Source organism: Malaclemys terrapin, chromosome 1 (assembly GCF_027887155.1).
Source record: "Malaclemys terrapin pileata isolate rMalTer1 chromosome 1, rMalTer1.hap1, whole genome shotgun sequence".
NCBI lineage: Eukaryota > Metazoa > Chordata > Testudines > Emydidae > Malaclemys > Malaclemys terrapin.
Window position 1 is genome coordinate 236,307,929 of NC_071505.1, and position 18,874 is coordinate 236,326,802.

The 18,874-nt window shown below is 41.5% G+C and overlaps 1 protein-coding gene across 1 annotated transcript in view; it reads left to right on the forward strand.

Annotated features, from left to right (window-relative positions):
* NPAS2 (neuronal PAS domain protein 2) overlaps positions 1–18,583 on the forward strand; it is a 151,723-nt gene extending 133,140 nt beyond the window's left edge. Inside the window, exons 17-21 of the mRNA XM_054009832.1 lie at positions 7,462–7,656; positions 12,624–12,712; positions 13,105–13,197; positions 15,178–15,358; positions 17,329–18,583. Coding sequence (XP_053865807.1) covers positions 7,462–7,656; positions 12,624–12,712; positions 13,105–13,197; positions 15,178–15,358; positions 17,329–17,502 — 732 coding nt within the window. The 3' untranslated portion in view covers positions 17,503–18,583. The remainder of the gene's footprint in view (positions 1–7,461; positions 7,657–12,623; positions 12,713–13,104; positions 13,198–15,177; positions 15,359–17,328) is intronic.
* The last annotated feature ends 291 nt before the right edge of the window (positions 18,584–18,874 follow it).

Genomic DNA, 18,874 nt, shown 5'->3' on the forward strand with positions numbered 1-18,874 from the left:
CCTTCAGCTATTTCACTGGCATTCCTTCCCCATTTTCACTCCCTTTCAGGATGAATAATAGATAGCTCTGTGGAGAAACTAGCCCTATTTTCATTTTGTACACAGGATCTTCAGAACTGTAGTGCAGAACTCAGTCAAGTAATACTCTCCCTATTGGAGAGATGTTGAGCCCAGTACTGTGTATTAGTAACTGTTTCCAAGAGCCCAGTGTGATGAAAGATGAACTAGCAGGAGGGCTCTGGTCCTTGAACAGAAGTGTTAAAAAACCCATTAAGTCTCTTTTACTGACAAATGAAAGTACAGGAGCAGTAAGTATAATCTCAGATATCTGAAAGGATGCAGTGCCTGCTCCAGATTTAAAAATAGTGTAGTTAATGACTAGTGCATCCAGAGAAAGGCAGAAGGACTGAATCTGGCCAGCATGCTAGAATTACAAATGAGAACATCCATACCCACAAATAACATACAAGCCAGTCTCTCTTGAAGGTGAATGAATCTTCGGCTCTTAGTGCTATGCCTTTCATCAGCATCCATTTTACCAAAAAGATAGTATTGATAAAAGATGCTGGCTTGATAGACCTGGAGGCAGAGCTGCACAGAGGGCGGGGCAAATAGGGCAATTTGCCCCAGACCCCGCCTCCACCTTCCCCCATCTCCCAGTGCCCCACATCAGGAGCGGCCCTGGACAGCACTGCAGCAGCATGGCTCCAGCGGGGCCTGAGCTCCTTCCACTGAGTCAGAGCTGCGTGGTAAGGGGCGGGGCTGCGAGCTCCGTTCCCGCTGGAACCACGCTGCTGCAGCGCTCTCCAGCGGCCAGAGCAGCTCCTGGACGCGGCGCGCTGAGGATCCACGAGAGGGGAGAGGCGGCGGTAACCCAGGAGCGGCCCTGGACAGTGCTGCTGGGGGAGCGGTCAGGGGACGAGGAATCGTGGGCATTCCGGGGGTTTGTCAGGACTCGGCGGGGGGGTGGATAGGGGTCAGGGCAGTCGGGACAGGGAGGGTTGGTGGGGGGTGGGGTCCCAGGGTAGTGGTTGGGGAGGGGTGGTGAGGGGACAAGGAGCAGGATGGGTCGGGGATTCTGAGGGGGCAGTCGGGGGGCAGGAAGTGGGTGGGGGTTAGATAGGGGGCAGGGCCAGGCTGTTTGGGGAAGCACAGCCTTCCCTACCCTAAAGCTCATTCAGCAGTTTGAGGCTTGCAGACGGCTATTTAACACAAAGAGCCAAGCTGTTATCTTTTCCCTTAGGGCTACCATCCCTTTCACTTCTCAAATTATAATCTACATTTAATTTCAGTGCTATAGGGAGATTCATGTCAGGGGAGGGTAGCTTCATTTAAAATTAGCCACTTTAGATTAACAGTGATTGAGCCAAGAGAGCCATGGGGGAGGGATCACATGAGAAGAGCAATACTATATACCACCTACCTTCTTCCCAACCCTACCAAGTGAGACCCACCTCCCCTGTATTCCCCCGAGACTCCAAAGGGGTTAAGTCAGTGGTTCTCAAACTTTTGTACTGGTGACCCCTTTCACATAGTGTGACAAAGTTCCTCCTCTACCTTGGTGGGTCCTGCACTTATTGGCAGATTTGCGCGCTTCAGATTCACCCTGTGGGTCAGGAAACAGTCCAGAGACCTTCCCCTCTGGTAGAAGCTATAGTCCTGATCAATTCCTCCTGTGTTTGATCAGGAGTTGGGAGGTATGGGGGGAACCCAGGCCCACCCTCTACTCTGGATTCCAGCCCAGAGTCCTGTGGACTGCAGCTGTTTAGAGTGTCTCCTGGTACAGTTGCACAACACCTGCAACTCCCTGGGCTACTTCCCCATGGCCTCCTTCCAACACCTCCTTTGTCCTCACCACTGGACCTTCCTCCTGATGTCTGATAACGCTTGTACTTCTCGGTCCTCCAGCAGTACAGCTACTCACTCTCAGCTTCTTGCACACCTCTTGCTCCCAGTTCTTCACACACACTTCCTCTCCCCTAGCTTAACTGGAGTGAGCCCTCAGAGGGGGCCTTAATTAGAGTCAGGTGCTTAACTGCCTCACCTGACTCTTAGCAGGTTAATTGGAGTCAGGTGGTCTATTAGCCTGGAGCAGCCCCTGCTCTGGTCACTCAGGGAACAGAAAACTACGTATCCAGTGGTCAGTATATCTCCCTTCTGCTACTCTGCTGTTCCCAACTGGTCTGGGTCTATCACAATAGCAAACTCTGAGTGCGACCCCCCCCCTTATAAATTAAAAACACTTTTTTTTAATATATTTAACACTATTATAAATGCTGGTGGCAAAGCAGGGTTTGAGGTGGAGACTGACAGCTTGCGACCCCCAATAATAACCTCGTGACCCCCTGAGGGGTCCCAAACCCCAGTTTGAGAACCCCTGGGTTAATTTAATTTTAGCACCCTGTGTCCATTCACATGCATGTGCTATTTTGAGCATTTCAGTTTTCACAACATAGGCTCATCCCAAATTCTGGAACAAGCTCAAATGCTCAGTTCGTGGAATATGTACATAGTCTATACTAAAGACAAATCCATAGTAACCTTCTCCAGTTTGTGAGGGACTCCAGGGAGCTAGTCTCTAGGAAACAGATAAATTCATGGAGGTTAAGTCCATTAATGGCTATTAGCCAGGATGGGTAAGGAATGGTGTCCCTAGCCTCTGTTTGTCAGAGGGTGGAGATGGATGGCAGGAGAGAGATCACTTGATCATTACCTGTTAGGTTCACTCCCTCTGGGCACTTGGCATTGGCCACTGTTGGTAGACGGGGTACTGGGCTGGTTGGACCTTTGGTCTGACCCAGTATGGCCGTTCTTATGTTCTAACCTAAATGAACCCGAAGTTATGGAGACAGACATGAGTCAAGGAAGCCAGCAGAGTATCAGAAACCTGGAAAAATCTCTGACTGGATGGGTTCAGGCGTTTGGTTCAAAAGTTTTGGATTTTTTTTAAGCAGAATTTTTTTATTGTTTCTTTAAACAATCAAACACAGCAAGCAGCAAATATTTGGCCACACACTTCTGAAACCTCAAACCATGTTCAGGTTTCGGCAGACTAATTTCAGCTTTTCAATTAAAAAAAACCACAACAAATTTTGAAGGAAAGCAGACATTATCTGTGATTTTTTTCTGCTTTTTAAAAACCCCTAGTTTTCGATCCAAAAAAGTTTTGACCGAAAATATTTGTTCAAACCTTTTAATGAGCTTTAGTCCCTTTTAGCACTAGCTGATGCTGAGAACCAGTGATACCTTGTAAAGGTGACTTGAAAAGAAGTTTTCTCAAAACAGGGTTTGTGCTGAGATGGTTAAGGTTTTTAAATGTTTATTTTTCCCAGGGCCGCCCAGGGAAGAGGCCGCAGGGGCCCCCACGAGAATATAGTATTCTATAGTATTGCAACTTTTTTTTATGGAAGGGGCCCCCAAAATTGCTTTGCCCCAGGCCCCCTGAATCCTCTGGGCGGTCCTGCCTGGAGGGTAAAAACTTCTGGATTTCTACAGAACAGCAAGAGTTGAACAGTGGCAGTTCAAGCTTTCTCATATTGCCTTGCCAATGTGATTCAGCCATGAGGTGGAGGAAATCCCTCTAGGAATCAGAGGGCAGCTGTGCTTCCATGTCCATTCGCTCCTTGGCTAATTGGTTGAGAATGCTAACAAGGTGGCCAATTAAGAAAGATTTGCAAGATGCTTCTCCTGACCTCGCACTCTGCAAAGCAGTCCTGAGACATGTCATTATATGCAGTTCAGAGATGGTGTTGCTAGTTTATCTATTTGGATATGCTCAGTCTGAAGAGTGTTTCTTTCTACTTTGTGAGATTGTAGTAGTTATTTTATCCTGTGGTATCACTGTATTTAAAAGGAACCCAGATAGGACTACCATAAATTAAATATTTTGTGAAAAAATTACTGGTAAATGTTGTACCAAGTATGTAATGTTTTCTTGTTTTTAAGTTTAACTAGCAAATTGAAATATCCACTGCACCCCTGATCCTCTCTTTAGTGAAGCCCTTTGGACTGATGATTAAGAACCCCAGATTCATTTAGCATCTTTTAATGAGCTATGTTTCAAAAAATAAAACACTATAAGCTAAATTCAGACCTCCTGTGAGCAGTCACAACTCCATTACGTGACCTATGTATTTAATACAAACTTTTTTGAAGGTGTCATGGGCCTACAGAAAAACTGCCACTAGGACCATTACTTTACGGTCTATCAACATTTCCATTAATTGCTTCTTGCTTTTAATTTAGAGGTTTTTAATTTGACTGTAACTTTTTATGTGAGCTAAAACTTGGCATAAAAAAGGTCGGGTTGGGAGTGGATCTTTTTTTCAATAAAAATAATATAGACATTTTTAAACTAACATAATTTAATGAACAAGTCATATGTATTTTAAAAATTAGGTAAATACGTACTTATATGATGCACCAAAACATACTTACACAAAGGAAACACAATTTACCATGTCAGCTCTGTTGAAGAAAGGTGTGTTGTCTTTCCAAAAAGGAAGTGTAAAGGATGTGACAGTTTAGGGAATTGGTAATACAAGGTGTACATTACTGGACATACCTCAGATGTGTTGTAAGGCATGAGGCTAATAAGGAATTGTGATTCTGATTTCACCTAAACCAAGGTAAATCATGAGTAACTCCATTGAAATTAATAGTTTTACGTAAGTGTAAAACTGGTGTGAAATCAGAATCGGACCGAAGAATGTCTGCAGCCTCTGATGTGGCATGTCGATCTCTGACTAGGTTTTAAACACTACAAAGACAACTTGCAACATTAATAAGATACTGTTTAAAATGATGGCTTTTTTTTCTGCATTACCATAACAATAGAAATAGCCCCTAGAAAAACAAAAGAAACTGCAACTTTTAAGACTGCATCACTTTGCAGTAAAATAAATAGTGTTGAATTGTTTACAGAAGCACTGAGTAGATAACAGGTGCTCTGTTAGCTTTTTGTCATAATATTTTAAGTGCCCCTCATGACCTGACTAGGCATAACACCAGGAGATAGTTATCTGACTGGAAGTTAGACCGAAGTATAGTGCTCACCAGTTTATTAAGGCTTGGTCTACACTTAAAAGTTATGTTGGTATAGCTCTGCTGGTCAGGGGCATGAACAAACTACACCCCTGACCTGCATAGCTACGCTGAGCTACTCCCCAATGTAAATGCAGCTATGTTGAGGGAAGAGCGCGGGGGCGGGGGATGTTTCTTTCTATTAGTGTAGGCCAGCGGTTCTCCAACTGTGGGTCGGGACCCCAAAGTGGGGCTGGCATTAGACTTGCTGGGGCCTGGGGCTGAAGGTGAAGCCCAAGCCTCACCGCCCAGAGCCAAAGCCCAAAGGCTTCAACCTTGGCCTGCAGGGCTCAGGTTACAGGCCCTTCACCTGGGGCTGAAGTCCTTGGGCTTTGGCTTTGCCCACTCCCACCTGCCTGGGACAGGTTCAGGCTTCAGTCCCCCTCCTGGGGTCGGGTAATTAAACTTTTGTTGTCAGAAGAGGGTTGTAGTGCAATGAAGTTTGAGACCCCCTGGTGTAGGCAGCTATGCCAGCATACCTATGCCGACATAGGCTCCATAGAGTAGACATAGCCGTACATAGCTTTTCAGGGACAAGGGATAAGCTATGCAACATTGGGAGCTTGTGCCTGGCTGTGACATCATTAAAAAGACTCAGCCAGACACTCCTTTATGGTGTTGAACTACCAGAGACAAATTTGAAGGCAGCCTGTAACGATGCAGTTCTGGCAGGATCCAACTGTGAGTGTCAATTCAGGACAAACTACTTAAACAGGGCAGTTACAGCCCAAGGCTGGGGTTTTTCAACCTCTAAGGCAAACCAACCAGTCAGACAAAGAAGACTTTGGTCTCACCCCACTGGCTAACCACAAGTCACAGAAGCAATTCCCTTAGACACTCCTGTTTCCCAGTATCACCACCAGTGCCACTCGTTATGGGGACAAATGGTTATGAAAACCCACACCCCAGTAAAAGAGAAAAGGTTCTCTTGATCCCAAAGGACCGAGCCCCAGACCTAGGTCAATATACAAATCAGATCTTACCCACAAATCACGCTGTTGCCAATCCTTGCCAATCCTTTAGAATCTAAAATCTAAAGGTTTATTCATAAAAGGAAAAATATAGATGAGAGCTAGAATTGATTAAATGGAATCAGTTACATACAGTAATGGCAAAGTTCTTGGTTCAGGCTTGTAGCAGTGCTAGAAGAAACTGCAGGTTCAAATCAAGTCTCTGGACTACATCCCCAGCTGGGATGGGTCATTCAGTGCTTTGTGTAGAGCGTCAGTTTGTAGCAAAGTCCCTCCAGAGGTAAGAAGCAGGATTGAAGACAAGATGGAGGAGAGGCATCAGCCTTTTATAGTCCTTTCCAGGTGTAAGAACACCTCTTTGTCCTTATTGCGGAAAATTACAGCAAAATGGAGTCTGGAGTCACATGGGCCAGTCCCTGCATAGTTTGCTGAGTTGCAAGGCGTATTTGTCTTCTCTCAATGACTCATAGACTCATAGACTTTAAGGTCAGAAGGGACCATTATGATCATCTAGTCTGACCCCCTGCATGCTGCAGGCCATAAAACCGTCCCTACCCCTTCCCTGGACTCTGCTGTTGAAGTCCCCAATCCTGTTTTAGGTGACTTCAATCGGCAGAGACCCTCCTGCTAGAGATCCCTGCCCCATGCTGCGGAGGAAGGCGAAAAACCTCCAGAGGCTCGGCCAATCTGCCCTGGAGGAAAATTCCTTCCCGACCCCAAAAATGGCGATCAGTCAGACCCCTCAATGGGTCAATTGTATAGCTGATGGTCCTTAATGGGCCATCAAGCAGGCTAGGCAGAGCTAACACCAACTTGTCTGGGATGTCTCCCAGAAGCATAGCATAAGTTTGAAATACAGACAGTATACAGCCGATGTTCATAACTTCAACTACAAAATTGATACACACATATAGACAACATAATCATAACCAGCAAACCATAACCTTGTCTTAGACACCTCATTTGACCCCCTTTATACAAGATTTGGTGCCACTATAGGACCTTGGTTGCAACCATGTTCTATATGGTCCCAGTTCAAGTAAATAACGTGACACAGCCTCAGCTTTCTTTGCTAAAAAGAGAGGCCAAGGATTGAATGGGCACAGAATTAATCTCCTATCCCCACAAGTGGTCCCTCCAGAACAGAGTTAATGCCCATTGAACTGCTGCTACGGTTTTGTGCTTTGCTGTGTGGAGAGAGGACTTCAGCCTTCGGGCACCATTCATGAACAGTGAATATACTTCCAAAAAAAAAAAAAAGATTGCACAATATATATTCTAAAAAGGGCATATGATACACAATTAACTATAGCACAATGTTAATTAATTTAGAAATATTATGATCTTCCTTTTAGGATATGAGAGCTTATTTCAGAGAAAAAGAAAAAAAAGTTCTTCTTTTTTCCAGATGTTTTTACAGCAGCCAACAGTGTCCCTGAGCTTTAGCAACATACAGCAGACAGATCCTCAGCAGCTACAGCAGAGGTCAAGGGTCATTTCTCAGCAGCAGCTTATCCCCAGTCCTCAACTTCACGGGCAAATTGCATCTTCCCAACCAGCAAACCAGCAAATGTTAAGAGAAGCAAATGTGGTATCAAGCCAGGTAAACATATTATTTCACTACAAAGAAATGAATATGGATACAAGCCACTGAAGTCATTACTGAATGATCACAGATAACGACATCAGTATTGTAAATAGAAACGTGTGGCCTTTTTTATCTTTCCTTCTAAACAAAAGCTTCTCCCCTTAGCTTTCTCCTTTACTTTAAGACCTGTTTTTTTTAAAGATCTGAACCAGGAGCATTATGCAGCCAGCTTGTTTCTGCTTTAAAACTGAACAGGGGCGTGTGTGGAGACCTATTTTTCTTTTATTGTTCATGAAAGCTGACAGGTTGACAACCACGGAGACTGGCAGTATCTGCAACAGCAAGGCAACCTTTCCAGCACCAAAAAAGTGCTTTAACCTTGTCCTGGTGGCTAGTTCGCTGACACACCCAGTCAGTCGTGGCCTGAGACCATCAACACAGCCTATTTATGGCTAGTTATGATGGTGTATTGTTGATGTGTGGGGCCTGCCCATAAGGAACTGAACTGAGAACACCATCTTACAAGAGCAACAGACTCCAGCCCAGAGAAATAAAATTAAACTCTTAACTAGTAGTAATTGAGAGCTGTGATTCTGCGAGTATGCTCAGCATAGTTATCTTTCTGCCTTATCGCAGAGCTTTCTCTGCATTTCCACTGTTCCTTCTTCAGCATGATCCCAGCACACATCCCTATTTCTGTTCACCTACTGCTGTTCGGTGAACACATTTACAACTGTACCTTCAAATCACGCAGTGGTACCTCTTAACCTCCTGTGCCCTTGTGTTATAACAAGTCTATTAAAATGCTCCCATGGTTTATAATAATAAAAAAAATCAGGGTGGATAAAAATCAACGATTTTGTTTAAAAAATCTGATTTTTTTATTTAAATCGGAATTTTTTGATAAAATTATTTTTGAGGAAACAATGTTTCTAAAGATAGTTTTAATTAAGATACATTATAGCTCAAAGGTATCTCATCGTGGAATAGGGATTATAAATTCTAATTCTGTAGTATGAGACAATATATTCATGTAATGTTTAAGAAAAGTTTTGTAAATGAGTTTCAATAGTTCATGGATTAGGGACCCAATCTTATGGGGTTCCAGGGGCTTCTGTATAGATTGTTTAGGTTAACCTTTCTATCTACCCAATGGGACTCAGTGCTCAGTCTAGAAGATACCATCAGAGATGCTTAGTTTTGCAGTTCTCAAACTGGATTTGTGTCTCCAGAGATAACATGCTTGTTAACAGCAAAAATGTTTTTACATAAATAAATAAATAATATATAGAGATGAGAAATAACAGACCTGAAGCCTATTGTCCCTCTCAAATTTGTGTACACAGAGTCAATCCCTTACCTCTCTCTAAAAGTGCAAAGTTTCAAAAGGTTCAATGAATAGAAGATTGTTGGGGGCGGAATAGATCTGGACAAGGAGAAGAAGACTGGAGATAAATGTGAGAAGGGAGGGACAGGCAGTAGAAACAAAAGTGAACTGTTTGAGCAGCATATTCCAGAAGTCTTGAGGTCTTTCTGAGTGTAGCTTTCATTGATTTGAGATCTACCATACCATTTTCTCACTAGAAGAGAAAACCTATAATGGGAGCAGGCCATAAAAGAGACCCAGTTTGGGAATATTTTAATGAAATTCCTCTACCTATGAGTAAGACAGGCATGCGTGCAAAATGCAAACAGTGCAACAAAGAAATGCAAGGCCTGGTTGCCCGAATGAAACAACATCATGAGAAGTGTTCCTTCTCAGGAGGAAGCTGCATTGAAGATGATGAAAGGAACATATCTGAACATGCAGGATCTTTAGGTTGGTAAACTTTTTTATTTCATACTTCTCTCTTAAGGGCTGACTGTCTTCCTTCTGGACTATTCTTGAATTCTTATGTTTGAGCAAAAAATATAGTTGTTACTCTATGGTACTATTTTAGATGCAGTTGTGATAAAAATAAATAGCTGAAATAGGCAGATCTTCTTTTTACAATTCAACCTTTAAAGTTGTACTGAGTGTCAGTGAATGTAATGAGTAATACTAAATGAGCAGTATGGTAATAATAATTAAATAACTGCATTGTCTTATTTTGTTTAGGAGAATCCATCCTCAGCATACAGGATTCTGAAGACTATCCACCTTCAAGATCACCATCATTTTCTGTAGTTTCAGACTTATCTGCCAATGATAGTATTTCAGTCACATCATGTATGTCACATAGCCACAGTATATCACTTGTAGCAAAAAGAAGAAAAAATCTCCATCATCCAGAAACAACCATAGATAAGTTTGTGATAAGAACCAGCAGATTACAAAAAGAGGTAATTGATGAAAAAATTGCCCAGTTTGTTTATGCAACAAACTCTCCTTTCCGTATGATTGAGAACCTACACTTCATTAACATGGTTCAGTTATTAAGACCAGGATACAGTCCACCCAACAGAGCAGATGTCGCAGGCAAATTGCTGGATAAAGTGTATGAAAGAGAAATTGAGCAGTTCGCAGAAGATCTAGAGGGTAAAATTGTTAACCTGAGTCTTGATGCGTGGAGCAATGTCCACAGTGATCCTGCTGTATGTGCTTGTGTGACAACAGAAGAAGGGAATGTCGATACAGAAACAATTGATACATCAGGAAATGCACAGAAGCAGAATACTTACAAGAAGTAGAAGTAAAGCTATAACAAACTGTGGAAAAAAAATTCAAATGTCTAGTACGCAGCTTGGTCACAGACAATGCTGCAAATGTATCCAAGATGAGAAGAAATTTAGAAGGGAGTCCCAAACTAATAACATACAGTTGCAGTGCTCATTTGATGCACCTCCTAGCCAAAGACTTCAGTGTTCCAGAAATAAAAGCTAATGTTGTTGAAACTGCAAAATACTTCCGTAACAACCACTTTGCAGCAGCTGCTCCGAAAAAAGTGGGAGGAACCAACCTAACTCTCCCACAAGATGTGCAATGGAACTCAGTAGTGGACTGTTTTGAGCACTATATCAAGAACTGGCCTAATCTGATGACAGTTTGTGAACAAAATTGTGAAAAAATACATGGCACTGCAACAGCCAAAGTTGTCAACATTGGGCTTAAGAGAAATGTTGAACACGTGCTGAGTACCTTGAAGCCTATTTCTGTAGCCTTGAACGAAATGCGGGGAAACAGCTGTTTTATTGCTGATGCTGTTGAAATTTGGAAGGAACCGAGTGAGATCTTAAAAAGAGAAATATGCAATGACAGAGTTAAATTACAAGCATTAAAAAAATGAATGGGACAAGCACTATCTCCAGCTCATTTTCTTGCAAATATTCTCAATACTCGGGACCAGTGTCAAACCTTAACTGCTGAAGAAGAGGAGTTGGCTATGACATGTACATCCAGCAATTGTTCCTCCATAATGCCAACCATAATAAACTTCAGAGCTAAGGGTGAACCATTCAAGAAATACGTTTGCTGATGATGTTTTAAAGAAAGTCACACCAGTGAACTGGTGGAAGTCACTTAAGCACTTGGATTCAGAGACTGTTGAAGTGATAATCTCACTTTTAACAGCAGTAGCTTCTTCTGCCAGTGTAGAAAGAATATTTTCTTCCTTTGGACTAATGCATTCCAAACTGAGAAATCATTTGGGATCTGAAAAAGCAGGAAACCTTGTTTTACTTTTCCAGATTATAAACAAACAGGAAAATGAAGGTGAAGACGACTGAGTTAGCTGCAAAAGCCAATATTTTAAGTTTCTCGTGTTGACCTGGCTGACAGTCGATTTAATTTTTTGTTTAAAAAAATATATATTTCATTTAACTATTTTAGTTAAAAACAATTTTAACAAAAAAAACCCCTGATTTTAAAAATCTTGAATGTTTAACTAAATTCAAAAATTCATATGCTTATTTTGTTAAAATAGTATATGTTTGCCATTGAAGAAAAAAATCCAGAATACATAAAGTTGTTGTTTTAGTTAAATAAAACAATTTACATGTCTGTCTGGTGATGTTCTCCTCCTAATACAGCATGGCAAGAAAATCCTCCAAATATTAACCTCTTGAATTGGAGATATTTCACCTCCCAATGACTTCATAAATATCTGCTTCAATTACCTTTGGTAAATGAAATAACCAAACAATCATTCATTTTCTGATGTAGCTGTAAAACTAATCTGAAAAGTTTTCAAAATAAATCACTTTAAAAATGTATAGCGTGTGCCTTCTAAAAATGAAACCTACATCTATCTCTGAGTTGTGAAGAATATGTATTAAGGTTATAACAACTAACAAGAATGCACTTTTATGTAGAAATCCATGATTAAATCGAGTCTTCCTGACTAGTGATTTAAATCAATTTGATATAAAGCAAATCCACCCTGAAAAAAATCCTTTTCTACATAGTAAGGTTTATTCCCATCACAGGGCTTAAATGACAATAGTGATCCCTTCTAATTTTGCTTTGGTGTTGTCTTGGGGGTTTCTGTGTTTCCAGAACTGGTTCTTAGAATTACAGGGTCTGCTTTGCTTTCAGAGTACTCTGGTTTCAGAGTCAAATACTCTGAAAAGTCTATAAAATAAAACATGGTGAAATAGTTGTGGTGCATATGTGAGGGTAATAAATAACATATTACAGACTTTTAAAATGTATTATTTGTACTGCGATAGCACCTGCCTGTGTACACACACACACACAGGGCACACCTCATCATGTAATAATTAAGGTTATGATTGTGTCACATGATCACCGTATGTGATTTTTAAGTCTTTCTCCAAAAACTGGTCACAAGGGTACCTCCTATAACACACCATAGGTTTTGCTCATATATTTCCTGACATAATAAAAATCTATAGTTAGAGAAAGAGAGAGTGTGTGTGTGTGTGTTTTAAAAATTGTAGTCTAGAATCAGAAATCAATGAGAAGTGCACAAGTAATGCAGAACACCAGTCACTCATCCAGCAGCCTAGCTTCACAATTTACCAATTCTGCTGTGCTCCCACAGGCTGTGAACATGGCTCCATCTGCTGCTATAGCACAGGATAGCAACCAGTGTCATGCTAGTCCAGATTTCAGCCAGGACCGACAACTGAGGTAAATGATTTTTAATAAATTAATCAATTCTGCCCTGACAAAAAAGCTGTCCATTTATCATTTTACTACATGATAGATGAGGATTCTGAACACTAAGGAGGGTGAGGTATGTTAACAAAGTTGTGGAGTGAAAGGCACTAGAACCTGAGGTCTGCAGACCCCTGGGGGTCCGCAGACTAAGTCCAAGATTTCCAAAGGGGTCCACACCGCCATTCAAAACTTTGTAGGGGGTCCTCAAATGAAAAAACATTGAAAATCACAGCACTAAAATGAAAATACATATGCCTTGAAAGAAAAAATGGGTTAAAAATCAATAGATTACCGAGAACTAGATTGTGAGTTGGAATACATGTTCATGCAGTAACTTAGTTCTTCTCTTTCCCATGTGCAAGACTGTTGCTCAGCCAGCCTATTCAGCCAATGATGCCTGGCTCCTGTAATTCAAGACTCGCTTCAGATATCAGTGTGGCTGGACGCCAGGCTAAGTATGTTACTTGTGAAAAATAAAGCACTGAAGTGACTTTTGAGAGAGCATGGCCTTTTATAATGAGATCTTCCAGTACTAGTAAACATCAGTTCTGATTCTCTTTGAGTACGAGGCTTCTAGGGTGAATCTTACCCTTTCTGGTTGGTTCAGTGTCTAAAATTACTATTGTGAGAAACAGAATGTGTTAGTGGGATTTCAGCAAGCCAAGAATAGGGAACCTTTCTTTGTTTCTCTCTCTCACATTTAGTACTTGTCCCAATGCTGAGTTTCTGATCCACCAAAATGAGTACAAGGAAATATACTAAATATCTGAGCTCAGCGTCAGTACTGACCCACCTTGAATTGCTAGGGCCTGATTCTCCTCTCACTCTAGTCTGACATCAGTGTTACTCCACCAGGGCCAGTGCAAGGATACTTTGCGCCCTAGGCGAAACTTCCACCTTGCACCCGCCCTCCCGCTCTCCTCCCCCTGGAGCATCGCTTATTATAAACTTTCACAAATGAATGCTGCATAATGTGGCATTGTTCATTAGAATTAATACATGTTCGGCTTGAAAATTTATTAATTTCATTATTTAGTCTACATATTTAATGAAAATAAATGGCCTTGGGTCTCCTATACGTGGCTAGAGTCCCTCCTGCCTCCCCACCACCCCTCATGGATCTGGAAAGGGCTGTTTTGGGGATCAGAGCACAGAGCTGGGAGTCGGGATCTGGCTTCTATTCTCCACCCTGGCACCAACTCACTGGATGACTTCAGGCAACTTACTTCCCCGTTCTGGGCTTCAGCTCCCCCCCAGCGCTAAGGTGTGAAATGGTTCCTTGCTCCTGGGCTGGATAGTGCAGTGCAGGTGGGAGGGGGTGTCTGAAGGCCTGTCTTCCCCCCATGTGAGGCGAGGACAGAGTTCCAGCCTCCGTCATGACCGTCCTGGTTGCTTGACTCTGCCCCACGCCAATTGCTGCTGAAGCCCCTTACTCAGAGAGCTCTGGCCCAGGGCAGAGGCATCAGTGTCATTCTGGGCCTGATTTTCAGAGATGCTGAGCACCTGCGGTTCTCCCAGTGTCTGTGGGAACTCTGGGGTTCTCAGTATTTCTGAAACTCAGGGCAATTTATTTCGAATACTGAGCCAGGACTGAGCCTGCAAAGGCATCCTGGGGGCTTGGGGAGGAGGCAGCTCCGGGCTGGCAGGGGAGGCACGGGCAGGCAGTGATGTGGGGCGCGGCGGCAGGGCCCGCGGTTGCAGAGGATGCCCGCAGAGGTAGGTGCTAACGCAGCTGCAAGCAGCCCGTCCCCCCGCCAGGAGCAATAGTGTAAAAAAAAATTGGGGGGGCACCGCTTTTTGGCACCCCCAAATCTTGGCGCCCTAGGCAGCCGCCTAGTTCTCCTAGTGGTTACACCGGCCCTGATTTACTCCACTGATATCAGTGGAGTTTCTCCTGATTTACCCAAGTGCAAGTGAGAGAAGAACTAGGTGCCCAGCATCTTGGTGCTACATGAGAAGCTGCTAAATGAACCAAATTAATTTTCATTCCTTCCAAACCAAAGGGGAAAACATAGTTGTGCTCAATTTCTCATTCACAATCTTGTTCCTGGTCTTCCTCCTTTCCCTTTCCCATTCCCTCCCCCGACCTTGTTCTGGAGAATTTATAATCTGTGCCAGGCCTAATCCTGTAAGGTGGCTCACAACTGAACCCTATGTTAATAGGAGATGTTTCAGGAAACCTAAGAAGATGCAGGATTTTAGGCTGATAATTCATTAGCTGGCATTCTTCCCTCTGAGTCAGTAATTAACCAGTTCCTCAACATATTGTTCGGGGAAACGTGCTGACAGAGGTGCTGTCTTTCAGATGAGTTTGAAATTGAGGTCCCTATCATTAAAGGTCCAGTGACACTATTTTAAGGATAAGGATTTTAGCCCTAGTACCCTGACATCACATCTGATTTTTCAACAGTTTATTCTTGATTTTTTTTAAATAGATATTCTCAAAACCAACAATTGTTTCAAAGTCTGGAACTGCAAACTTCCAGCAGCAGTTCACCTATAGTGCTGATGGGACAGGCAGTGTTACATCCACGGTTTTCTGCATCACAGCCTTCTCAGACATCATCTCTGCAACCTATGCAACTCCAGCAACAGCAGCAGCATTGCTACCTTCAGGTGGGCTAGAACAGAAAGGATAATAAACACTTTGTATCTGTGCAATAATATGCAAAGCAGTAAAGAACTTATGATCTTTAGATGGCAGAACAAATGGGGTCTGATCATGCTCTCACCAAAGTCAGTGGAAGTTTTGCCATAAACTTCATTGGGAACATGACTGGGCATGTGCTACATAGATTTCCATACTAAAGATGTTAAATTTTGCAAATATCATAGAAATTAAATAAGGACCTGAAATGTTATATGAACCTTTCAAACACACCAATTAAGCATTAAGCTAAGTCAAAATATTTTAAAAAAAATACCAATACTGTAAATTGGAAAATTAATATGGCAAACCCAAATGTACTTAAATCACAGTCACAGTCAGTCAGAAAATTGTCATCATGGGGTTAAACTTTAGTGTCTCATTGCTTCTGTATTAAATTTCCTCAGTTTACAAGTCAAAAGATGATTTTTCTAACTGTGCTTTTTCTAACTGCCAGTACCACAAATTTGAAATGAGATCTGAAAATCCAGGTGTTTTTTTTTTTACTATCTTTTACATCATCACATTCTGCATTAAAGTTTCTGAAGGTGGAACTCAGGTGATATTGCTGTTGCTGATGTGCTAAGCCAAAACAGAATCCAGCTACTATAGTTGTGTTGAAGCTACAACTTCGACTGAGTTGAGTGCAACCCTGGAAATAACTGTATATGAAACATCAGTTCACTTTATTTAATAGTTTTAGATGCATATCAGGCAAAGGACTTCAACAGTGGTGAGGAACAGGACATTTTATAATGATTGGACTGGGGCTAGGTATCAGAATTCCGGAGTTCTATTCCTAACTCTGCTGTTGTCTCTCTGTGTGACTTGGGCAAACTGTTTAATTTCTGTCCATCTGCAAAATGGGCCTAAGGATACTTACAGTACAGGAGTGTTTTATGTAGTAATTAGTGTTTGTAAAAGGCTCGCAAATCCTGAAAGATGATATGGAAGAGCAAAGTATTATAGTTATTATTAAATAAGTCATCACAGACCAAAGAACTACCCATATCAGGAATATATATACTAGTATAAAGTGCAGCTGGGTTGGACTGGAAATGGGTTGATCAGATATTGAAGCCAAAAGCCAATTTCTAAATCTAATACGCCCTCCAAAGGATTTCATCTTGTTTCATGGACTCTAATAGCTTCTGTGCTGTGCTCTCTATGCTTTTTTTCTCACCCTGGACAAAGACTCCCTGAATAGCTCTTCTCTCACAGTAATCCCTATTTAAATAAATAAATAAACAAACAAACAAACAACCTTCTTTTTTTTAACCCATATTTCTCCCTCAAGTGGCAAGGAGCATACAGCCTGGAAAAAACAGGTGATATGAACCAGCTAACTGATTTATTCTTTGGGACTAATCCAACCCATATTGGGGTCAACAGGAGTCTTCCTATTAACTTCAGCTGAATTGGGCCTGTAAAGCTGATCCCAAACCTTATCTCATAGAACTGGAAGGGACCCTGAAAGGTCATTGAGTCCAGCCCCCTGCCTTCACTAGCAGGACCAAGTACTGATTTTTTCTGCTCTAGATCCCTAAGTGGCCCCCTTGAGAATTGAACTCACAACTCTAGGTTTAGCAGGCCAATGCTCAAACCACCAAGCTATCCCTCCCCCTGAAGTCAATAGCAAAATTCCATTGATTTCAAAAATCTTGGGATTAAAATCTTGTAGACTGAAACTGATGGAAAAGCCACTTCTGTGCTATTGGACAGATCCTATTCCCATTAAAGTCAATTTTAGAACTCCCATTGACTTCAATGGTGCAGGATCAGGCCCTATTACCTAAGCTAACCAATACCAGGACACAGTCTATGAAATATTTAGCCTAAGAATAAGGCTGCAAACTAACAATTTCCTAAAATACCTTTCACATTAAGAAACAAGAACTTTTGTATCAAATCACGCAAATGAATTTTCTTTTATCTGTAGGTGCAGACACCAAGTCCTTTACACAGTGAGCAACCCGATTCTTTGCTCCTGCCGTCCTACTCACAGCAGCAAGGAAATATAGGATACCATCATACACAGCAGCAGCCACTGCCACTTGCTTCAAGAAGAACCAGTAGCTTGTCAGAATCATCAAATCTACCACAGCCACTATGATAGAGTCCCACACCCGCAAAATCAATGCACGATTAGCTATAACCCATAGACCTGTGGGGCAGGAGAGAAGAAATGACTGAACCTACAATTTTGACTTTTGCACATGCATTCATTTCAAAGCTCCATGGCAGTAGCAAACCACAGAGTGCGGACTGCAGCAGACAATGCAACAGAAAAGGAGTTGGATTCAGTTTGCACTGTTTCATGACAATATTATGTATCATCAGGCTGAGTGAAAATAAATACGAATACTATCCTGTGCAAACTCCATCACTGATTGCTGTGCGGCAGGAGAACATTCTTGTTGGTACATCATTCTGAGAGCACTCTGATTCCTAAAGATTGTGGACAGACACATGAGGTACTTGGCCTACACTGTTTCAGTTCATCTTTTGTGAAGAAAAGCAATGGAACAAAAATGTATAGAGCAGAGAACAAGAGATTATTTTTATTATGATTATTATCGTTGTTTTGCACAACTGCACAGAAGATATAACCTAGGCACTTTCTATAAAGAGAGATTTGTTTTGTTATTCTGGTGGCCAGACTGGTACATCCAATTAAACAGAAAGCCCAGTCACAGTTAAAAATGCTACACAATCTATACCCCTTGATTTATAACCTAAAGGTATTAAAGCAGTTTACCCTACCAGCAATTTTTGATTAAAAACAAAAAACACTGGACTGTTTCCTGTTTACTCTGTGAATTGTGACTGCGAAGGAGAACTAAAAATATAAGCACAATCATGCAGCTGTATTGTTCCAGAATTCTAGTAGACTCTTTGCTAATATAAAGTGGGTCTTTCTGCAATATGAACAGCCCACTTACAACTGGTCATAGCAACAAGTATCTGAAAAATATGCACTGTGTTTTGGCCCAATGACTAGGGATGCTGCAAATTATCACATATCTTTTTCATGATAACATTTGAATTTTCCTTTAAAAAATGCACTTTTTGCTTTTTTGTATGTTTTATGTTTCTAAGAAAGATTTTATGTAATTATAAAATAAAAAGTAGTGTATTGTACAGCTGTTGTAATAATGACCTATTTCTATATAAAATAAAATTATATGGAATTATGTGGAAATTATTTTGTATATGAAATATCAACTCATTTCACAAGTATAAAGGGTTTTTTGTGCTTTTTATTTATTTATTTTTGTGAGTGGCTATTTAGTAATAAATTAATGAATTGCTGTCTCATGCTATATACATCCTCAAATAATTTTTTTCTTTCCATTTAATAATGCACATTTGTATTTGCTTTGGAGCATAATAAAGTAACTGAAAAGTTTTACTACAGAATTTACATACATTCTCCTTCCTATGGCGGATTAACTATGTAATTCAATTTAGACCTGAAAGGCTCG